General features: G+C 34.5%; 1 protein-coding gene across 1 annotated transcript in view; it reads left to right on the forward strand.

The window, feature by feature from the left end:
* The window catches only part of LOC145252681 (inhibitor of nuclear factor kappa-B kinase subunit alpha-like), a 193,960-nt gene that overhangs the window by 119,608 nt on the left and 48,579 nt on the right, over positions 1 to 25,773 (forward strand). The window contains exons 15-18 of the mRNA XM_080112502.1: positions 1,207 to 1,325; positions 11,055 to 11,095; positions 13,988 to 14,075; positions 16,844 to 16,988. Of these exons, the coding sequence (XP_079968628.1) occupies positions 1,207 to 1,325; positions 11,055 to 11,095; positions 13,988 to 14,075; positions 16,844 to 16,988 (393 nt within the window). The remainder of the gene's footprint in view (positions 1 to 1,206; positions 1,326 to 11,054; positions 11,096 to 13,987; positions 14,076 to 16,843; positions 16,989 to 25,773) is intronic.

Consider the following 25,773-nt stretch of genomic DNA (forward strand, 5'->3'; position numbering starts at 1 on the left):
ATATTTGAAAATTGACTTACCCAGTAGTAGCTTAAATTAAATATAAAGCTGTATTTAAAAGATAGCAAAATAATTGTTTTTATTTTTTCCTTTTCTGAAGACCTTAACCGCAAACCACCACTTAGCATGTGTAGTTCTAATGTTATTCCAATGATATTCTTTTTGAAACTTCAAAAGAAGCTGACTACTGTCAAAATTTTGCGAAATAATACAACGTGATCAATTTCATTTTAGAGATATTTCTTTCAAAAGCCTTCTTTTAAAAAAAGAAAAAAAGTATATTGTTCTATTAAACCTTTTACTGTTTAAATAATTTGACTTTGCTCGTTTTATTTTAAGAAAATATAAGTTGAAAAAGCATTTTCATTCACTATTAGAAGATTTGTCAGTAAAAAAAAACAGTTGCCAAAAAGATAAGCGTTTTTGTTTTTTTTTTACTCGCAATGTAGAGTCCTGCATACTTCTTTTCAAGTTAACTCTTTTGTAGCTTTGATTACAATAGATCTGAATGAATGAACCTTGTAAGGGAGGGGGCACTAAGCATTGCCCTGTTAATAATGAATTTCTTTGGTTTCTTTTTATAACATGCTACATTTCTCTCTTGCGGTTAGAAATATCAGGAAATTTTTTTCTTTTTCTCAACATCAGACTAAAAGAATCGTAATGAAGGAATCGGAAAATTAAGGTATTTTTTAACGATGCGATTCTGATACCTCCCAAAATACACGATTCTTATGATTAACGATTCCGATTCTGATTAATCGTCCCACCACTAGTTGAAACCTAATTACAGGAGACAAAACCGGACATATTCTTTCTAAGTGAAACTGGAATAGGGCCGACCACCTCCCTAGACGAATTCATAATTAAAGGATACTCTAACTTAACATCTAAATCTGACCCCCAAGATCGCTATGGGCATGGAATATGTGCCTACATTAAAGATTGCTTCCCATGTGGTAGGGATATCTCCAGTGAAGATTCTAATTTACCTTATATGTGCGTCCGGGTTGCACTTGTTTACACCACTGTTTTCTTTAAATGGTCTTCATAAAAATAAAACTATGTGATCAATTTATGTAATTTTTGGAATATGATATTTTTTGTGTCATCATATAATTTTTATTTTTGTTTTTAATACGGAGAGAAATTCTTGACAACAGCTAAAGATTATTTGCATATTCTGATTTTTTTATATTTTTCTAGGTTCAAAAATGTAAAACTCTGATTGAAGCCAAGAATTTTGATACCAAAAAAACCTCTTCAATACTCACAAGCAAAAATTATGACTATTTAAAACAAAAGCATGACTATTTAAAACAAAAGTAGGTATTTCTTTTATTTAATTTATTCAATGTAACTTTGTATCATGAGTGTTGAGTGATTGACACCAAATGATGGCTGATCAAATCGTGAACAAATGATACTCAAACAACTACTTTCAAATTTCTCAGGAAATTTATTAACTTTGTTTTATTATTTAAAGTTTAGGAAGAGAAGGTGGAAAAGAGGTTATCAACTGCAGGAATAACCATCGTATGGCTATCTAAGACAGTATAACTCTTAATATAGTATGCTTTTTTTTTTCCTCAAAAAAAGATGACTAAAAGGAATTTCTGATGATTACTTAATTTTATAAATTTGTTACCCAGTCGATGCCAGGTATGGTTGGTAGTTGTTGAATGAAGTTGGTTTTACATCATTGCCATTTGGTTTTCTTTTAAATATTTGAATGGTCGAATATTCTAATCTATATTATGCTTTCCAAATTGAGTGAACTTCAATACATTATCTATAATATAAATCTCACCTGTTTGTTTAAATGTATGTATGTATATCGACAGATTTTCACGGGATCAGTATCATTTTGAAGCTCAACACTTCGGACGACAAATATCGAAAAATTGGCTAAAAACATTAATTCCTTCACCCTCAACTGGGCACTTTTCTACAAGGAGGGGTCGCTTTTTTCACTAATATTTTCGAAAGTCATCGCCCTTTTCGATTGACTAGCCTTAATTTAAACCTTCATCACTTCTGGTTTGGCGATGGACACAACAGCCAAGATGTCACGTTTTTGGGGGTTTTTTTTCACATTCTTTTCCTCCTACACGGTACAGGTTCAAGCATGTCTGTCTACTAACACTTTCTTTTTTTTTCACTCAACACACACCTCCAAACACCCGGGCAATGCTGGGCACCCAGGTTAGTCATAAATAAAGAAGCAGACCTGATAGTAATAAGTGAAACTTGACGTCAGAAGTAAAAGAAAGAGGAAAGGCAAAGTTATGCTGATCCTCACTCAAGTTTTCCTGCTTTCCCCTCAAAATATTCACTTGTCTCAAATTAGATGCAGTGCTTTGCAATATAAATGTGAGCAGAGAAAATATTCTTGTACTTTCTGCATATCACAGTCCAATTTTTACAGAAACTGATGAGTAAGGCCTCACTAATGTTATGAAAACTGTCTCCAAATGCCTCATACTGGGAGATTTTATTGTCCCGACTATTGACAGATATTCAACTCTATGCAATGATATGTTTGAAAACTCTTTTGGACACAATGGAGGAATTTATTTATTTATTTGAGCATGCTACGAAATCTATGAGAACAAGAATTGGCCAGAGATTGTTGTTACTTAACCATGGCCTGTTAAGCTAGATCTTCTTTTCAAATTATGTCCCCGCTTGGCAAGAGTGATTATGCAATACTGAACTTTTACATGCATACTATATTTCTACTGCCCACTCTCAGATCAGCTGAGAAGAAAATTTGTTAATATGAATCATGATCTTATTAAATCAGCCTCTGATGATTTAGGTTGTCATAGCGTTACTGAATATCAAACAGGTGAAACAATGCGGCCGGAAATAAAAAGATTTTTGTTATATCTTATGAATATATCCGAACTTCTGAAGACACCAAAGCACAAAAACCAGAAACCCTGGATTAATAGGAAGATTTACTGTGAAAAAAAATAAGAACTGTTGCAAGATACACTACCAAGAGATGCTGTCAGGGTTAGGCTTTTTACATTTACAGAATGTAACTGTCGTCACTGTCATTGAGGAATTATACCGTTTTTAAATGCTTCTCTCAATTTAAATAAAAAAACAAAAAAAACATCAAGATTCATGACTGCTTCAATTTTCAATGTTGCATGTGTTGGATTTGTTTTATCTGGGGTGGAGAGGGCTCCAGAAAGCCATGGTCAAGTCAACCACTCTAAGAGACGCAAATCTCTGATTTAAAAACAAACATAAAGCAGAAGACCAATAACCCCATTAAGCTGGTTTGCAGTTTGATTTGTTGCTGGCTATCTTGCTCTTGCTTGTTGCTGGATATCAACATTTTGAACCGAGAGAGAGACGAGCTGTCATGCAAAGCTAAATCTCTTTAATAACATCTTTGTACAGATACTTCCTCAGACATTTGTCAAAAAAAAAAATGTCCTGTTGGCGGTGGCTGTCCATATTAACAGGAACAGAAGATATTATGCTAAACGACACCCACTCCAGCTGGAATGTGAGAACACTTATTGACAATGGTAAAAGACTAGAACGGAAGATTGCAATTTTGACTAAGGAATTGCAAAGATACAATATAGACATTGCTTCACTCTCTGAGACACGTTTCGCAGGTGAGGATCAACTGGTTGAGCATGAGTTGAGCTACATGATCTTCTGGTCTGGTAGAGCTGAAAAAGAGAGGCGTGAGGCTGATGTTGGTTTTGCAGTTAAGAACTCCTTAATTGACAAGATCGAACAGGCAGTAGGCATAAATGACCGCGCAATGACATTGAGAATGCCCCTTGCTGCTGGTTGTTACATGAATGTTCTTTCTTTTCTTTTTTTTTTACATGGAGGTCACCACTTATCAAGGCCCGAAGGCCACTCAGGGATAAGGGTTATTGCATGTACAGTAAACAATGAGATAGTATTGTAGTAATCATTAGTATTAGGGGTTTTGATAGAGTGTCTTACTTAAGGGGGCGGTTTGTCAGGAGTTTGTTTATGTTGGACTTAAAACATCCAAGTTGTAGTCAGGTGGTAAGCAGGCAAGCGGCAGAGAGTTCCACTGGCATGCAGTTCTAAGAAAGAAGCTTTGCTCATGGAATCTACGTTTGGATTTAGGCACAGATAAAGAGTGGGGAAAATTGTTGACAGTAGTTTCAGCCAGACGGGTGTTTCTCGTGAAAGATTGGCGAGAGGGGACGAGGGATTGGATTTCAGACGAGCACCTGCCATGGAAATAGCGATAAAACAAAGACAGGCTCGCAACGTCTCTTCTGGGAGAGAGGTTGCAGGGAAGAGAAAAGGGCATCCCCCACTGAACCACAAAGTCTAGTTTGTACTCTGTCAAGGCAGGATAGGCTGGTTTTAGCTTGTCAAAACATGGAGCCTCTCCAAGACGAGAGCCATCCATTTCAATTGATGCCAGATGGGGATCAGAGCGTTGATGATGTAAGGATAGGAGTTTGGTTTTGGATGCATTAAAAGTGACCAGCCACCTCTTTCCCCATTGTACCATGCGCTCAAGATCAGAGGAGAGAGAATTAGAGAGAACTTTGTCATTTACAGCCTTTGATTTGTTGCCATAGATGGTCGTGTCATCAGCATAGATGTCAATGAATGATTTAAGTATGTGTTTTGGGAGATCATTGATGTAGATCAGGAAGAGAGTTGGGCCCAGAATGGACCCCTGGGGGACTCCAGCATTAATACTGTGGGCCTCTGATTTCTGCCCATCAACCACTACTCTTATGAACCTATCGGAGAGAAATGATTTAATAATTGAGAAAATATTTCCAGTAATACCGTAGCTGGAAATCTTGCGAAGTAGGCTCTTATGCCATACCTTATCGAAGGCCTTCGATATGTCAAGAGCAATTGCCCTGGAAAGGAAACCTTTGTCAAGAGATTCACTAATCCTATGTGATATAACCGTCTATGCGCCGACTCTTACTTCGTCTAAAGACAATATTACTTTCTTTTATCATATGCTTAGATCTGTTATCACCGGTTTGCCAAGTGCTGAGAGTTTGGTAGTTCTTGGTTACTTCAATGCATGGGTTGGATCAGACAATGAGACTTGGTCTCCATTGGGTCCATATGGCATTGGTAGAGTCAGTTCAAATGGTATGCTGCTTCTCCATCTCTGCAGTGAACTAAATCTTATTATCACCAACACTTTTTCCCACAAAAAAAACAAGGAGACCTGGTTCCATCCCCAATCTAAACATGGCCATTTGCTGTGTAGACGTGGTGATCTTGGAAATTTTTGCAAAGTTAGAGTAATGCGTGGTGCTGACTGTGGTACTGATCATTCAATGGTCAGAGCTAAACTGAGAATTACAGTTCACAAAAAAAGCCGTTTCAGTGATGTCAAAGTGCCTAAATGTATTGATGTTTCCAAATTGAAGGATCCATTCATACAAAGTTCCTTGAAATCTGCTTTCAACCAGGTGGATTTCTCAGATTGTGATTGGGAGACAGTAAGAGATACAATATACCAAAAAGGTGCTAAAGCTCTTGGATTGAAGGTTCCCAGACATCGAGATTGGTTTGCTGATAATTTCAATCAAATTAACTCTCAAGTTGATAGAAAATGAAAAGCTTATTTAAAACTTCTCAACTCTTCACCTCTGAACAAGCCAGCACTCGCTGCTCACTTTTCTTCTGTACGGAGTGAGGTTCAGTGTTGTGTGCGCCAAATAAAAAACAAATGGTGGTCTAACCTCTCCAGGGAGATACAGACTGCCTACGATCATAGAGATGTCAAGACATTCTACACTTTGCTTCATCAGGCTTATGGTCCGAAATCCTCTTCAACTACACCACTCCTGGCGAAGGACGGGAAAACCTTTCTGAAAACCTCAGATGAAATTATGCATCGATGGCATGAACACTTTCATGATCTTTTTCATAACCCATCCAATGTTGATGTTGCTGCAATAGAAAATATCCCTCAATGTTCCTTTTGTCTGGAACTTGATGTTGAACAGACTCTCGTGGAAACAGTTGACTGCATAAAACAGATAAACTCGAACAAAGCCCCTGAGTTGGATGGCATCCCTATTGAGCTGCTGATACATGGTGGTGTCATTGTGTGGTCCACTCTTTGATACTGTCAGTATGACAGGGTGACCTGGTTGCCCAAGATTGGGTAGATGCCATCTTGGTTATGTTGTACAAAGGAAAGGTCTGATTGTGGAAATTATTGGCTCTTGCTAAACCGATTGGAAGTATGTATGTCCTGATATCCTTCCGGAATCCTAGTCTGGTTTTAGAGGTCGGCGTGGAACTGTCGATATGGTGTTTTCTGCTACACAACTCTTGGAAAAATGTATTGAACAGCGTTTGCCTCTTTGCCAGGTGTTTGTGGACTTAACCAAGGCGGCTGACACATTTTGCTGTACACCTGCTTTTACAGACAAGTTCAAGCAACTTCATCGTAGTATGAAAGGTCGCGTCAACTTCAATGGTCAACTTTCGGAAAAATTCCCCATTGATAATGGTGTGAAGCAGGGTGATATAGCTGCACCAACATTGTTTTCGCTCTATCTGACTGCTGTGCATTGGTATGGTTCCCACGATTGCGATATGGGTGTTTATATTAGATTCCGAACGACTGGAAAGGTGTTAAACCTAAGAAGATTCCAAGCCAAAACACTTGTTAGTGATGGACTTGTTAGGGAACTGTTGTATGCTGATGATGCTGACCTGGTAACACACTCCCCAGTAGATATGCATCTAGTGATGGTTCTCTTTACAAATGCTTGTACCTGCTTTGGACTGACAGTATTAAGCAAACTAAAGTCATGTACACTCCAGCTCCTGATGATCTGTATGTGGAACCTGATATCTTCATCTATGGAAAGCAGCTTGAAGTCATAAAAATTTTTTGTTTGATGGCACTCTTGATGCGGAAATAAGACAGAGAATCAGCAAGGCATCTGATGCTTTTGGAAGGTTACAAGATAGTCTGGTTTGATGGTGATCTAACTCTGACAACTAAAATTTCAGTATATCAAGCATGTGTAGTACTATCCTGACTTGACGCATCTGAAACTTGGACCTTGTACCGGTCACATATAGAATTGCTCAAGAGGTTCCATCAGCACTGCCTTAGACATATTCTTGGTTTAAAGTGGTATAGCTTTGTCTCTGATACATCTGTCTTAAAAAAGGCCAAAACAACCAGCATTGATACCATTGTTATTAAGAACCAGTTGCGTTGGGCGGGTCATCTCATCAGGTTTGAAGACTATTGACTCCCAAAACAATTGTTCTATGGTGAGCTCTTTCTTGGAAAAAGACCCCAACACAAGCCCAAAAAACGTTTTCGTGATAGCATCAAGGAGAGTCTGGTGAGCTTTCATATTCCTGTTGGGAGTCCCTAGCATTTGATCGCAAGCAGTGGAGGACACTGATATATAAGGTCGCAGAACACTTTGAAGCAGCCAAAATAGACTGAGCGAAGCTTAAGAGAGCATGTAGGAAATGCCAAACCTTGCCGCCCAACCATGGAGATCTCTGGATCTTTAAGGTGTGTGGTCGGACTCTGTTGTCTAAGGCAGGTTTTGTTAATCACATGAAAGCCCACGATGATACAGGTTCCGCTGCTGTTAGTTTCATCCAAACCAATGAACGTTTTCAGTGTCATGTCTACTTGAGGGTGTGCAAGTCGCTGGCAGGGCTAAAAAGTCATCTTCGGGCATATGGACTTTCAGTGACTGAGGGAGTGGCTCTAGTCTGACAAGACATTGCAATCATCATCATATATATACACATATATATATATATATATATGTCTGTGTGCACGTGTATTAGTGTATATGGATGCATGTGTGTGTATGTATGTATGGATATATATATCCGTGATTTACTGCATAAGTTACTGTATATTTATATGTATGTATGTATGTATGTATGTATATGTAGGTATGTGTGTGTATGCATGTATATATGCTTGTGTGGATATGTGTATAGGTGCATGTATGTTTGCATATGTGTATGTACATATGTATATGTACGCATACATGCATGTGTGGATATATGCATGTATAGATGTGTGTATGTGTGTGTATGCATATATGTTTACATGCGTATTCACCTTAACTCCTTAAAGACCCTCATTAATATTGTGTTTATGTATGTATAAATGAACTATGTCTATATTTATGTATATTGGTATGTTTATGTATATAACTGTATGTCTACTTAGGTATGTGTATATGTCTGTGTGTGTGTATATATATATATATATATATATATATATATATATATATAAATAAAAGTTACAATAAGTTTACTAAGGTAATCAAAATGGTAAACTTAAAATATATTATAAATATTAAAGAGTTAATATTTACAAGTAAAATAAACTCAGCCAGATGTAAAAAGCTCAATAAAACCGAAAAGGAAATAGAGCTTATAATATGAACAAATGATTAATAAAATATGTTAAAAGACATCTTGAAAAAGAGTTAAAAACATATTTAATTTTAAAAAAGGAAGCACAAGATAGGTGGATATATATATATATATATATATATATATATGTCCGTATGTATGTCTATGTGTATATTGGTGTATGTGGATGCCCGTGTGCGTGTATATATGTATGGGGATATATATACTCATAATTTACCGTGCACCTAGTGGTGGATATGTATGTATGCGTGTGTGTGCGTCCACATATGTTTAGATATGTATAAGAACCCATGTATGTTTGTATTTGTGTATGCGTATGAGTTTATGTATATGTAGGTATGTGTGTGCACATATGTGCTTACACATATATACTCAATTTTACCACTTAAAGAACCCTAAGGTGTATATATATATAATGCGGATGTGTGTGTATGTTTACATGTATACATAAGGATGTATGTATGTATGTCTGTACTTATATATGTGTATGTGTTTATATGTATGTATGCGTATATGTATATCTGCGCATGTATGCTTAGGCATATGTACTCAATTTAACCTCTTAAAGACACTTAATAACATATGAAGTTAAATAGATTGATATACTGAACCTCGATGTAACTCAACCTGCCTCAAGAAGCCAAATCATGGTCACTACAAGCAACACCCCCTCCCCACCTCCCAACGTGAATGAATCCTCAACAGGTAAAAGCACACTTATCAAAAGCACATCCCCTTAGCGAGACACTGTTGAATCGCTCACTTTTATCTCTCTCTTTCTCTCTCCCTCCCCCCATTCCATATATTCCTGTATCTGGTTAAACAACCTAAATCCCCCACCACCTTCTACTATCTGTTAAACCTTAGAACTCAAAATTGAAAGTACCCCCTCACTTTCCTTACCCCTCTGTATCCTCCTCTCTCCCATCTTCCTCCCTATATCCTTATATCTTTAATGAACTTCCTAGACTCCTTCCAACACTCACAACCACCTAATGTTTTTAAACCCCAAAACTTAAATACTGTCGATCTACAACCCCCCTCTCTTTCCTTTCTCTCTTTTTTCCCCCAGTTTTCTATTTTTCGCTTTTTTCATACCCCTTCTAATATCATTCTTCCAAACCATAATAACCACTTCTGTAAAGTCTGATGAGGTTGCTGGATCATTAATACGATCCAGCAACCAAAACAATGTGTAACTAAACAGATAAAAACGGTAATAAAAAAATAAAATGCGTGTGTATATATATATATATATATATATATATATATATATATATATATATATATATATATATATATATGAAAAATAGATTGGAGGTGGAAGGACCTGAACGCTCAACATTTCGCCCAATTTATGCGGGCTTTTTCAAGAGGGATGGTCAGTGACACAAGAATTGTATTTTTTAATAAAAAATATTCAAGATATGTTGATAGTTGCAAAGAAATTTGAATATTTTCAAAGAAAATTGGAACTTTTTTGTAATATAAAATTTAATATTATAGACAGGTCTTGAATATTTAAAAAACAAAATGCAAAGAAAATGTGTTTAACATAGAAACAGTCATTGCAACTTTTTTGATACAAAAGACCTCCAATCTGTTTTATATATATTTGAATATATATATATATATATATATATATATATATATATATATATATTTGACATTTTAAGGTGAGTGATTACTTTCCAATATTAAATTAACGTAAAATGATAACCAAATCGCTTTTCAATTTTTGGACGTGAAAATTGGAGTAATGGAATTTCTGTTTTGGTCAGCCAAATCTCTTTTTTTTTTTCATCAGTGGGGTGTGCATTTAAAAATATTCTTTTAGAGTTTCTTTTTTAGGATGAGGGTTTACATTTTGAAATTAGCAACCACTTGATTAAGAAAAAAAATAACCGGGATAGAAACTTCCTATGTTTGATTAAGTAAAAGTGACAATAACAATCATTAATAAACTTCACAGAACAATCTACACATTATGAACTGCACTGCTTCTTTTTTAATTTTTAACCTAAACTAATCATAATCTAAACTTAAAGTAACCTTACATAACCTGAAGCTAATTCTAGCCTAAACCTAAACTAAGATTTAGTTCCATTTATATCGTGTAGAAGCCACAGAACAAAACAAAATTTACCCCTCCCCCATCCGTATACGGTGATTCTCTACTCTAAAACCTAAAATGTTTTACATATTTATTGATTTTTTTTTTTACAGTTAAATCAATTTTTTTTATATTCCATCCCGAGCAATAGTGGGATATGGGTCCTACTAGTTATTAATAATTTTATTATTAATATTAACAAAGATTCTTTTTTTTTTTTTTTTTTTTTTTTTTTTCAGAATAATTAGTTTTAAAATAGAATTTCAGAATAATTAGTTTTGAAATAGATAAAAATAATTTTCAACAAACAGATATTAGATATTTTTCAGTTATTTTTTGTATTTCATCTTTGGCAATTGGATGATCTTCCTTTTTGTTCACATACATGTTAAAGGTGATAACGTACATACAAACATGAACTTATTATATAGATGATAATGATATGCTTCTTTCATTGATGTTTTTGCTGCTTTAAATGAAACCCAATTTCCCTGATTCTTTTCAGTGTGGCAGCTGCTAAAGATCTTTACATCAGAAAAGTTTACCGTAAGTTTCTGCTTTATTTTCGTTTCACAACGATCATGTCATTATTGAATTTAAAATAGTTTATTTAAATTAGAATTCATTTTTTATTTATTTAATAATCACTTATTAAAATCAAACAAATATATACATCCTCTGATTGTAAATATTTTATAGTTTTAATAATATAAACTATTTCCTTTATTTGTTGATGACTTCAAAACTAATGCATGAAGATCTTGTTTCTGTTGTATTGCCCCTTAGTGAGGAGTGATGTCATTTCTCTTGTGGTTTGGTAATCTTATAAAGTTGCAGGAACTCTGATTATAAACAAGAAAAAAGGAGACGACAGTTTAAATTTTTGAATATTCTCTTTTACTACTTGGATCCATGAATTCATTCTGGCTACATCATCAGAGAAATTGTGCACATACATTAGTCCTTATGGGGGTGCAAGGAGATTTTAATAAAGACCAAAAGACATATTTACCAATCTGTCATTTTGAGAGACACAACCAGTGAGGGTAGATGATCATCCAAAGCTGTAAGTCTTTGACAAGGATTGCTTTTGCTGCATCTTGCATTGCTAGTGAGTAGTCTATGTTCTCTACCAACACCTCCATCTTTAGTCACAGCCATCTATCCTGTTGCAGCAATGTCTGATGCACTTGCAGCTCAGCACCTGAAGAGGAGGCTAATTCACAATCTAATTCTTCCTACCCATTTGTCTTGGAGGCGCAAGCGGGTCAGTGAACAGTTGAGAACTTGGATAACAACTATCAAGGAAGATTTGGCTGAACTTTCTGCTCCACACGTAGTCAACCTTCGATGGGTGAATCACAAGTTGCTATCCATCTTCTGCAATCTTGCTCAACACCACTGTGTATGGGTTGCCACAATTTGAGATGTAGGGCAGGCTAAAAAATAAGCCGACACAACACGACTCGGGTGAACTGCGTTGCAACCACAACATCATCAGTGGAGACACAGTCATTTTTCTATTTCACAATTTGTTAATGATTTATAATTTAAAAATTAATTTGTTTTTCGTGTTGTTTGGATTCTTTGAACTACTGTTCTCATCTTGAGTGCCATTTTCACGTTTCCATTGATGTAACCTCCGATCTTCTTCCGGCGTATCTTGTCGAACTTGAAAATGTTTCTGTCAAACTCAGGGAATTTTGAACAGAACCCTTTATTTACTTCATAGGAGTCGTATGCTCTTGTTCAAAGACATGTGGCGACGTGTACTTAGTAAAATCAATTGTAAAGGTGATATTCTCCTGAAGGTTGAAGGTTCAATTCTCAGTGTGGGCGACCAAAGAAATACAATTGTGAATTACTTAGGACTTTTATCCAGTCATGGCTGATGGAATGAAAACACGCTATCCTATGAAGTAACTAAAATGTTTTATTCAAATTTTTTGTCCAAATTCCTGAGTTCAACAAGATAAACTTGAAGGTTGGAGATTAAATCAACTGAAACATTGTGAAAAATGGCACTCAAAATGAGAATACTAGTTCGAAGAATCCAAATAATACTAATAACCAATCCTTATCTCAAAATTCAGAAATGTAATTTGCTTCTGTTTCAAGTTTAAAGGCAGACACTACAACCCGTTTGCTCTATCTCTGAATATGCCCCCCCCTCTCTCCAGTTTTGAGTTACTAAAGCAATGAAAAAGATTAAAATTATAGTAGAAATAAGGTTCAACATCCTCACTGATAAAATAGTTACTGCATTTAATGACCTATTCCCATTCAGTCTAGATCTTCAAACTCTGGCAAATTTTGATGCACAGATGCTTTTGTTTGACTGACTCATTAGTTTAATAATAAACAAAAAATAATTATAAAAAAGCCACTTAATCAGGATTATTATACCTTGGGGAAAACCTTAACTAAAAATGTGTTGCAAAATAAATTAATCATTATAGTGTATTTTTCATTACATACAGATGATATGAAATTTTTTTTTCAATATTGTCTGAAAAAAATTTACTGATTTCAGAACCGATCATCTATTTAAAAAAAAATGTGGAACCTATTTCTCAAACTTTTTTAACAATTTGTTTCAAGATATTGTTGAAATACTGACATCAAGTGCCCTAGACCTTTCTCTGACACTTTAACATGGGTTTTGCTCAATAATTGCTTTTAAAATTTCATTTTTTTTTAAAGAGTGTATGGTCATCCATATCGTCATTTTCAACACTCTCTAGAATTTCTGAAACCATGTTATTTTGCCTGATCATTGTGAAGACTTCTCGTTATTGTGATATTTGTGGCAATTTCTCAACATTTGGACTCTTGCAACAAAATATATGCATTTTTTTTTTCATCATCGTTATTGTTATAAAAAGATAAAGGCTGAGATGGTTGAATTGCAATAAAAAACAATTCCACACATGAAATCAACTTAAACAGAATGGAATTTCTGATTGTCCACTTCACAGTAAGAGGGAGATAATTAGGTGTCCTTTGTTAAGTACCTTATAGAGTACAACTTGTGTAATTTACAACAATTTCCCTTCCAGAAACAATGAGAAAGAAGGTTGTTTTATTTTGCAGCAATGTTTTAAAGTAATATCAAGAAGTAAGGGAAGATGTTTTCTCTATCAAGTTACAAAGTATTTTTTTAAAATTTGTCAGTATTTTCCAAACAGTCTAGTACAAACCGAAAATTGTCCCACTGAATTTTAAAATATCTCTAATCTGATTCTTCCAAAGTTTAAAGTTTTGTGACCCCTGCGTCAGCTCTCAACTTATCCAATCTAAAGCTGCAAATCTGGTTTCACTTTAAATTTCAAGAGTTTCAAGTTAGAGAAATTGGACTCTAACAAAGAACACAAAATATAGAAATATCTCTTCTTTTTTTTTTCTCAAATAATAATAATTGTTTTTTGTTGTTTTCAGCTGAACCCGAACAGGAAAACACAAAATTATTTTTTAATTGTATTCAAAATCAGAAAGATATTTTCAATGAAATTCATGATAAATTAATGTAAGTATGAATTTTATCATTTCGTTTCATTTATTCATATGCCGTTAAGAATCAAATAGCTTTTAATGAACCCAAAACAATGCATGTGAGTGATGATTTTTCACTTTTTTCTGAAACCATATTCATCTCCCTGATCACTTGTGAAGACTTCTCTTTATGCTCATTTAATATTTAATTCTTTTAATTTGCAGTTTGGAAAAAGAAAAAAAGGATCTTCCAGAAGTAAATCCTATTTTAAATAATAGTTTTTCCAGACATCCTTCATAATTGTCAAAACTCAAAATAATAAATTGAACTAGAGAGAGGTGGTGTAGTAAGGATATTGAGCAACCCCAGAAAAAAAAATTAGATAGAGTAGGCAGCTGCATCCAGGGTAGAGAGAAGTGTGAAAAAACACGAAAATGTAATCAGTGAGAAAAAAATGTACGTGAAAACCAGTTTAAGCAAACTTGAAAATAATTCAGTTTTTGTTTTAAAAGCGGAAAAAAAATCACATTACTTGAAATAAGAAAAATATTATGGCAAATAAAAAGCTTTTAACCCTGTTCAAATGTTAAAACTTAAAAAAAAAACCTGTTAAAAAAAGAACTAGACCACCGTTACGTGGGCTCCAACGTGAAAATTGAAGCTTACAACCTGACCTCGTTACCTACTGCTCCACGATGCTGTCAGCAAAATAACGTTTTTTTTTTGTTATTTAAACTAATTCAAGAAAGAATGCCTGACGCGCATGCATACTTGTCGAAGTCGTTTAAAAAGGAACAATTTTTTCCGACCCTCCTTAGTTATAAACATTTCTTTCTATGCAAAATAATTGACCATTTTTTCTAATTCTCACATACTTTTGAATGAGACATTGCTCTTTCAGGTACCAATCTCAACCTGGTTAGATGTGGCTGACAAAAGTTTTGGGGAGACATACAAACACACACACACACAAACACATTTTGCCTTTTATATAGATTACTTTTTCGAGAATTTTCTCATTTAATTAAAGAGTGCTCAATACACAATATTTAAGCTTTTTTAATAATAATAATAATAATAATAATACAAAGTGCTTTCAATAAGTTTCCAGACTTTTTTCATGTGGATACTTTTATTGATAGTACACGCATAAAACTCTAGTCTCCTTTGAAGTAATCTCCTACGACTGCAATGCACTTGTTGTACCGTTCCACCAAATTTTGGAAGGCTCCATGGAAGTTCTCTTGTATGAGTGTGTCAATGACCCTTGTTACAGCCTCTTTCGTCTCCTCAATTGTCTCGTAACGACAGCCTCTAAGGTTTTCCTTGAGTTTAGGTAATAACCAAAAGTCACTGGATTATAGGGAGGTTAAGGAACTGTCTTGGTGCCCTACTTGGTCAGATAGTCTGTGATCTTCTCTGAGCACCCTTGGGTCAAACTTCCATCAAATCTTCCACATCTTCAGTTCACGAATAATTGTGTGTACAGTTCCCACACTAACATCAAAGTGTGCACGTATTGTCTCTATAGACACACAATGGTCCTTATCCATGAAATTCTTTATTTGGCTAATCAACTCTGGTGTTCTGACTTCCTTACTCCTCCCACACTTCTTATCATCCCTCACAGACTCCATGCTTTCCTTGAATCTCTTATGCCACTCAAAAACTGATGCTCGATTCATGCAAGACAGTCCAAAAACAGTCTGAAGCATTCCATTTTTCTGTGGCATTTTTCCAAGTTTAAAACAGAATTTTATTGCATATCGTTCTTCTAAAGTGTCCTCACATTCAGATTGCATTTTTGAAATTCACCAGCTGTGACAATCAGGCTTTAGTAGAGTGTATTCCAATTCCTATAGTAGCTGTTCATTTAAACCTGAAATCATAAAAATTAATCAGTCGTGTCATAAGATGCAATAACATACTGAATTTTCAAGAGTCTGACAATTTTAAATACCTGTACAAAAAAGTATGGAAACTTATTTAAGGCGCCTTGTAATCACAGTTTTGTTTTTATTATTCATTATATACACGTTCTTAAGTTAATAAATTGGTTTATTTATATGGTTAGTGTGCTTAGTATTATGAGTAGTTTTTATTAAATTTTCATTGTTATTAACAGTTTCACTTGCAAAAATAATCATGACAAATCTTTTAAAATGACAAAAAAAATTTGTTCAAGAAATTTCATTCTTAGTAAATCTTTTCCGAAAACAACTCAATATTTATTTAAAAATTAAACAATACATCTTATAAAAAATGAATTTTAATAAGTCAGTATTGTTTTCGATATTTATTGTAAATGCAAGACTTGCTAAGAAAAAAAATCAAAGCAAAGTTTTTTGCATTTTATCACCTTGAAAGATCTCATATTTTGCAGTTTATGACATTTGAATATTGTATATATACAATGGATAAAAATATTTATCATTCATTGCCATTCTTTGAATTTTGTCTTTATGGAGTTAAAGAAAATGGAAAGCAATCTTGCCAGTTAAAGTGAAAACCATAATATTTGGCAATAAGATTGGTAAATGTTAGATTAAATTGCACATTAAAATGTCTCCTGTTTATAAGAGACAGGAAGTAATATTGACCTTAATATCAAGAATGATTTGAAGATTATTTTAGCATAATGGTGGATCGAGCAACTATGTTACAAAATCAGAAGAGAATTAGTAAAGTCAATATGAATTCGTTGACTTTTATTGTCAATTATTTTTTTAAGTTTATTCAGTTTGCTGTTGACAGATTAAAAAAAAAATGTTTTTTTCATTATTTTTAATTTTTTGATTTAGAGAATACAGACATGCACGGCTCAAGTTTTTGGCAGATCTTGATGAAGTCATCCAATATATTGCTTCTTTACAAAAATATAGCAACAGTTTAACAACATCGCAAAAACAACTTCAAGGCAATATTTGGAAATTGATTGAGGTTGCTGTGAGTAGCTTTCCCTCCTTTCTCTTTTTCTTTTTTGATAATCCAAACTATTACTACATAAATACATACCTATACTATGCAGTAACGAGAGGTTGATAAAAATTTTTATTAGTCATGTTTTATAGTTTAAAAAAAAAAATTTTTTTTAACTCATCCTAGATTTTTCAGTTGGATTTCTATTTAGCATTTATTTTGAAGTAGGAAGTTTGAAGTTAGTCAAAAATGTTGTTAAAACAACTGGATCTTAAATTTTACAATTTCAGATTTTTTTACCTAGAGTAAATTCTGTGTGAAGAATACATAAGACATTTTGCTTTTCCAGAAAAGTAGTGCATACTAATTGAAACCAAGCAGATGTTACTGCTAGTCACTTTGGGTAACTAGACCAACATTTCTCTTCAATTTGAACAATATCTCTGACCCGCACTTTCCATTCAACCTAATAAAAGTGGAACACTATACAGAAATTTTATTGTGTAAAATAGTTTACTTCCAGAATTCCAGGTTTTCCAATTTTAGCATACGAGAGATAGAATCAAAAACTTCAGATTAAACGAGAAAGAAGCTGAAGAAACCGGAAAACTTAAAGACGAAAGAGATAACGTCAACTGAAATAACATTTTAACAAAAGCACAAAAGATGAAAAATGATGAAGCCTTAAAAACAGTAACAGAAATCAAGCATGTGTAGTATGACTTAACGCTTCATCTTTCCTAGAAATGCAATTTAATAAATAATTTTTAAATATTTTATTTTTAATATTTTTCTTTTCAATATAGATCACCATATTACAAATAATTTTCATTTTTAGTTTTTTATATAATTTGTATTGGTTTCACAAAAATATAGCTGTGTTAGTAACAAAAATGTGTTTTTTCCAATTGAAATTTAAAATTTGAAGTTGAGGTATCACTTGAACCGACCAGTCATTAATTTTGTGTCAAATTTTCTGGAGATACCAAATGCTTCCTGATACCACGAGTAAAGTTTCACATAATCCCCACTTCATATTTGAAGTTGTCTCTTTTATACATCGAGTTAATCACCCTGATTTGTATAACATAAAGCATTAAGTGTTCTTCGTCGATTGTTTGTCACCTATGCCACAACGCCTACATTAAAAAAAAATTGATTTTAAATCTTGTTTATTTTTTCATTAGCAAAAACATGTTGACAATCTTAATGAAGTTTCCAAGGATAATCCATTAAAAAAGGTAGACCATGTTTTTGGCACTGATAACTTTCTAAGACTTGGTGGTCATTAAAAGATTCATTCATGTCTGAAGATGAAAAGCATCAATTCATCTTTCCGTGTTCCTCACACCTAACTGAATGTTCATCAAAAATTAATAGTTTACTATTTGGAGGAAACAGTCTTCATATTAGAAAAAGGGAGATAATATTTTAAAGCGCACCGACTTAAAGATGCATAATGATGTCAAATCAACATACATTCGTATATGTTGATTTAAGAAATGTTTTTTTTTTACTGCTGAAACTCTACTTAATAATTTTTGGTGAACACTAATACTGATGAGTAAATATATCTATTAGTTTTCCTGCTACCTTTAACTGCCATATTTTTTTTTTTTTTTTAAATTATATTTTCACCCCCAAATAAGGCACAGTGCCACTTTGATGCAGGGGGCTACTATCTGGGACGTAATTTGTAGGGTTACTATGTAGGGAGTTGAGCAGAAAGATGTCTGTTTACATTACACTTGAACTTCTACGTGTCAGTACAGTCAGAGAAGCAGGAACTCAGAAGGGAATTCCAAAGTCTAGCAGTTCTATTAGAGTAGAAGGCTTTCTTACATCTAGGGATTTCTACTGTGTAAGGGTGGGATTTGGCTGCTTGTTGGGAGTATTTACATTGAGGGGGGTACGAGGGCTTGTAGTTCGTCGGAGCACCTACCATTAAAATACTTGTAAAATAGCAGAGGGATGCAAAATTTTGTCGATGGGACAACGGTTGAAGTCTAGCTGATAGTGTGGGACCTATTAGTTTTAACTAGTAGCAGATTCACCAGCCCAAATGTGGCAAGAATATTCCATAGATGGGCAAATGGTAGCCTTATAGAGGTACAAGATACTCTCAGGTGTGAATAACTTTCTAGCATGGTAGAGAGAGCTCACTTTCTTTGCAGCAGCCTTAGCAATGCCCTCAATGTATCTGTTCCAACTCATGTTCCCCATGAATGTTAAGCTGAAGAGTTTAAACTTAGTACTTTCAGTGTCATTAGCTATGGCTATTAGTGGTTGAGCAGGTTTCTTGTAATGATCAAAGAAAGCAAGTTTAGTCTTGGCAGCATTAAACGTTACCATCCATTTTTGCCCCCATTCCACAACAGACTGCCATTGCCTTTGATACATGTTCATTCGTGTTCCCCTCATATCTGTTATAGAGCGTGCTGCTATCAGAAAAAATACCCATATCAGAGACAATTTTATCAAGATCATTTATGAATATCAGGAATAATAAAGATCAAGGATCAACCCCTGAGGTACACCCGCATTTATATCATATTGTTTTGACTTATGACCATTGAAGACAACCTGGATTCTTCTCTAATTTAAGAAGGATTCAATTATGTTAAGTATTCATCCAATAATACCATATGATCTGATTTACATAAGACCATCATGCCATACCCTGTCAAAGGCCTTAGATATATCTAGAGCTACTGGCCTAGCCTCCCCTGCCTTATCCAGTGCATGTTATATACATTCAGAGATGACAGAATATCTGCAGTAGAACAGGCTTTTCTAAACCCATACTGTTGGTCAGACAGAAGTTTAGCAGCTGTGAGGTGGTGGACTAGAGCTTGATTAATTATGGACTCAAATATTTTGGTGAAAAGAGGAAGGAGGCTAATGGGGCCATAACTTAACGGGTCAGTTCTTTCACCAGAATTCTTGTAAACTGATACCACAGAAGCAGTTTTCCAGCAGCCAGGAAAGCAAGATTCATTAAGGCATTTGTTGAAAAGTTTGGAGAGAACGGGAGTAACCTCAGTGGAGCATTTTTTTAATAGAACAGCAGGGATGAGATTAGGTCCACATGCTTTTGAGATGTCTAGGTTTTTTATGATATCATGTACTTCAGAAGACAGTCGTGATGCACCAGGGTTGGCCATGAACTTGGAGACTGTCGAGAATTTTGCGTATCTTGGATCCAACATCAACAAGGGAGCTACAAATGTGCATATGTAGAGCAGCGTCTACTTTCAACCGACTACGTGAAAGAGCATGGTTCAATAAATACCTCACTTCTCGCACAATAATGCTGCATCTACGATTGCTGTGTTCTGAGTACCCTACTGTATGGAGCAGAGACATGGACCACATATGCTTGTCACGAGAAAAGACTGAACGTCTACCATAACAAAGAATGAAACTCAAAGGTACTCCACTATCTTTTTTCCTACCAAAACCAAAAATAAGCAAATAAAGTAAGTTTTTTCCTCACTACCAAAAATAAGCAAATAAAGTGCTAGAAGTCGGTGCAATGATTAATCAATCAATTGGAAAGACTAGAACTCAATACTTCATCTGAACATATTTATTTTTGAGGACATAATGAACAGGAAATAAAGTGCTTCAGAACTCCTTACCGAAAGAGTATATCCTCCATGTAGCCCCGCATGGTGAAGGTAAATGGGTTTCCCCTTTACTATGTCTCATTTTTGGACTCCGAGGTAGGTAGGGGGTGTGGATAATGAAATAAACCCCAAAATACATGACTGAAAAAAACAAATACTTACCCCTCAAAACCCTTAAAAGAAACCATTCCTCTGACTCTGGCCTCTCTAGCTCAGATAAGGAACAAAAATCCAAAACTAGGAAAACCATACCATCTGTAGGCGAAGGAAACTTCCCAAGATTCCTAGTTATTGAGTTAATAGAAACGAAAAAGATTGGAGATTTATCACCTTTTTTAATAAAAAAGATATTATCTACAAAAAGCAAACCAAAAACAGTTAAAAAAATAAGACGGAAACCTACTAGTTGAAGTAACTAACTATAAAGATCCCCAATCTCTACTTAAAATTAATTTCCATGAGTATAAATGCAAAGTCTTTCCCCATGAAAGACTAAACACTTCAAAAGGAGTGATTAGAAGCTACAAGCTATCATTAGCAACAGAGTAAGAATTAAAAATCGAATTGAAAAAACAAGGAGTGATCAACCACATCCATATCAACATAAAAAGACACAATAAAATAATGACTACTAATACATATTAACTTTCAACACACCAACAATACCCAAAGAAATCAAGATCAGCTACTTAAATGTAAAAGTAGACCAATACATTCCAGGTCCATAAAGGTGTTTCAACTGCCAAACATATGGACATCATAAAGAAGTCTGTAAAGGAAAAAAAATATGTGGAAAATGCTGCAACAGAGAACTTGACCATACCGAAGAAGAATGCATAAATGAGGTGAAATTCGCTAACTGCAAAGAAGATCACCTGGTCTTCTCTAAAATATGTGAGACTTATAAAAAAGAAAAAGAAATAATGGAAGTAAAGTATAAAAAAAAAACATAACATTCCCAGAAGCCAGAAAAATAGTTGATACGTACTTGAAAGACAACACAAAAGACTAACCATGCCAACATAATGAAATTAGGTATCCCAAACCAAAACTTTATTTTCATTATATCTAAAAAAAAAATTAATGTGGTCATATAGATTTTTGTAAACCATAAACAAAAGTACCAAATTTATTTTGGTAGCTCAATTAACCATCAAGTTATGGTCATTCAAAGTTTTACAGAAGTTGAAAATTTGCTATCATGGTCCAGAAGCCAAATTTCATAGTATATAACTAAAAATGTAAGCTACTAACAAGTGAAAATCCTTATAAATGTAATGTCATCTTGTGGTAAATGAAAATTAATACTAATGAAATTATAATTATTAGTTGAAACCAACCTAAACACTAGGTAAAATTCCACTACCAATGGGGAAAAAGTGCAAATATGACACGGAAATGCAACTTTGACTGTTCATATCAATTTCATTTCAACAGCTAATGTATTGAATCTTCTTAGTATGATTCATAACACATTAGAGATCAAGATAATTTTTTTCTTTTAATTATAAATTGATAAAACCACTCAATTGTGGACCATGTAAGAGCAGTCGAACAGATAATTTGGTAAAAAGGGTTAAAAAAAAATGAGTCAAAAGTATACGTTACTGAAATTGCTGTAAAAATGTAACCATTGGAAGTAGAAGCTTAAAACTTTGCAACTTTACTAATTTTTGGGTGAGGAATTCAAAAAATGTTTGCTTTGTTTCTAATAATAAAACTTTTTGTCACAGAAAATATTTTTACTTTGGGGAATTTAAACTCACCAAAAAAGGACCAACAATAATAAGATTTAGAAATTTGTTATACAAAAAGTCACAACTCATTTTTTTCAAGCATTGAAGAACTTTCAACTTAAAAAACAAGTAAACAAGATATTTTATAGATAGAGGTCTTACTACAATTCCTTTCCTTATTGATTTTCTCTCAGAATTCTTTCATAAGCCTGGTGCTACCAGATCAGGCTATCTATTGGCTTCCTGAGACGAAATGCACCTACATTGATTTCTGTTTTTGTTTTCTATTCTCTTTTGTAAAACTTAATTATGTTCTACAAAAACAAAAATAAAAACAACAGCCCCTTCCCATCCCCTCCTTTCTTTTTCTTTCCCTACTTCCTGGTCCTGGATATGACCTTAAACTATATCCAATGGTGAGGCCCCAGTTTGCGGGTTTTGGAGAGCGTGGAGCCACCCTTTAATTGCCATTGCTCCCAGATACACTCTGATCCGGAGTGGTAGTACCTGTTAGGGTCCCAACTATGGGTTAAATAGAAACTGAAAAAAAAAATATATATATATATATATATATATATATATATATATATATATATATTCTATTAAAAAATTGTTCTTCAAAATCTGATCAGATTCCACTTGACCCTGTCGACAGGGCATCAAAATATGCCGACTACTCCCCTGCAGAGAGTAGAAGTCTCTCAATGAGGCTACCTGTTGACCGTAGGTAGCAACCCGTAATACCTTTAGGACAGAATCCTGGTGGTTGAGAGACTTGGAGGTCAGGTTTTAGTACCCCCACTTCCCAACACACCACTTTGGCCCTTATTAGGCTAGACGGGCGGTCGGAAGGGCCCAATCCGATCAACCATAAACCTATCATTAACACAATATACCTATCCCTCCCCCACAAATAACAACTATTTCCTAATGTATAGTGGAAAGCGGTGGCTGAGGGTCAATCGACGAAGTGGAATATCTATGACATGGCTGCAGACCCTTTTCATTACTATGTACCCATAATCTCAAAGGAGAATAGGTGCTCATTAAAGATATCACGTAAATCGAGTATGTCATCTTTGTATCCCTGTTGTGGCTGGGCGAATGGGTCCCCCCCACCCAGGCACTTCCCATATAGGGTTCCGAGGCGGGTGAGGAGTAAAGATTATGAAAAAAAAATCATAATATGGCTTATTTCCCACAAAAAACAACGAACTACCAAAAAAGAACACACTCTGATGTCTCTGACATCAGCAGCTCTGAAGAAGAGCCAAGAAAATCGAGAAATTCCCCAACATTTCTCATCATGGAATCAATGGAGGAAACTCCTTTGAGCTAGTTGTCCCCATTTAGAATTGACAAAAGTTTAAAAACTTTAAAACCCAAATCTATCAAAAAACAATTTAATGGCAGCCTATTAATTGAGACCAATAATGAAGATCAAACCAAGAAAATACTGAAACTAAAAATATTTGAAAATATTAAAATCAAATGCTACCTTCATCCAACCCTAAATACCTGTAAAGGAGTTGTGAAAAGTCGCGAACTCTCACTTTGTCCTTTGGAGGAGATCAAGACAAAACTACAGGAACAGAATGTGTTAGATGTTCGTAGAGTCCAAATCAAGAAAGACAATGAGAAAATCAATACCAACACATACATACTAACTTTCGATTCCCACACCATACCCAAAGAAGTGAAAGTTGGATATATGAAAATAAATGTAGAAACCTACATCCCAAATCCACTCCAATGCTTCAAGTGCCAGAAGTTTGGACACCATCAAGATCGGTGCACACGGTCACCAGAGTGTGGAAGATATGGAGAAAACGGTCCACACATTGACTGCAGAAAAGATTCCAAATGTGCCAACTGCCTTGGAAACCATGGCGCTGGCTCTAGATACTGTGAAATATGGAAAAAAGAAAAAGAAGTGGCCAAAGAATATATATCCTATTGAAACTAAAACATACGCAGATGCAACAAAAAAGAAAATTACTCCAATCAACAATCAAAATGGTCACATACATCAAACAGATTCAACTGACAACAAACTCGATGTCTTAAGCAAATTAATACAGGAAATGAAAGAACTATTAGAAGAAATGAGGAAAATGAATAATGCAACAGTTGGAACTAATCCAAAAATAATCATAAGTAAAAACACTGCTGAACCAAAAAAAAAAATAAGATCACAAACCATTTCTACAAAAACAACAGCAACTATCACAAATCAGAAAAGAATCAAAAATCCCTCCAGACAAAAAAAATAAAAACAAAAACAGGAAAAGAGAGATCCCAATTCAAATCCTGAACAAGGATTCCAACTGAAAATAGATTTGAAGGATTGGAGACAATGGAACACAACTCCAAATGACCCACAAAATAATACAATGGAACATCAGAGGGACAAAAGCAAACCTAAATGAACTATTATTATTAATAACAAACATAAGCCCAGCAATTGTCTGCCTATAGGAGACCTTCTTGAAAGAAAATAATACTATTAACATAAAACACTACACATCTTACAACTACATAAACAAAAATACGGACAGAGCTTCTGGAGGCACATCAATACTCGTGAAGAACAAAACCCCCCCAAAGACAAATAAATATAAACACAAACTTGCAAGCAATTGCAGTTTCAGTGACTCTACATGGAACCATAACACAAGCTACATCCCCCCAAAAGATACAATCAATGAAACTGAATTAACTCAATTAATAAAACAACTCCCTAAACCCTTTTTTCTACTAGGAGATCTCAACAGTCACAATGTAATATGGGGAAGTAAAGAGACAAATAAAAAAGGAAAAGAAATAGAAAACATAATAAACAAAAATAATCTATGCCTCCTTAACAATCAAAACTATACCTATATGTACCCAGCAACAGGTGCTTTCACTGCCATCAACGTTACCCTATGTGACCCATCCATATATATGGGCTATGATTGGAGAGTACACGATGACACCTGTGGGAGTGACCATTTCCCAATCATTCTGGAAAGTCTAAGTACTAGTACTGAACAAAAAGCACCCAAATGGAACCTACATAAAGCGGATTGGGAAGACTTCCAGGAACAGTGCAAAAACCAATTAATAACCGAAAAGAAACATGAAGATGACCATCTGAACTACTTCATTAAAACACTCACAAACATAGCAAATAATACCATACCGAAAACAACCAAAACCAACATTCACAACAAACCTTAGTTCACAAAAGAATGCAGAAAAGCTATCAGAGCTCGACGAACTGCCTTAAGAAAATTCAAAAAGAACCCAATAAGCGAAAACCTGGATTTCTTCAAAAACAACAGAGCAAAAGCCAGACAAATCATAAAGGAATCCAAAAGAACAACATGGAGAAATTATGTATCCAAAATTAATGTGAATACCAAGGCAAAAACGGTTTGGAATATGATGAGGAAAATAGAAGGA

Source organism: Euprymna scolopes, chromosome 29 (genome assembly GCF_053919585.1).
Source record: "Euprymna scolopes isolate OS-2025 chromosome 29, ASM5391958v1, whole genome shotgun sequence".
NCBI classification, from domain to species: domain Eukaryota; kingdom Metazoa; phylum Mollusca; class Cephalopoda; order Sepiida; family Sepiolidae; genus Euprymna; species Euprymna scolopes.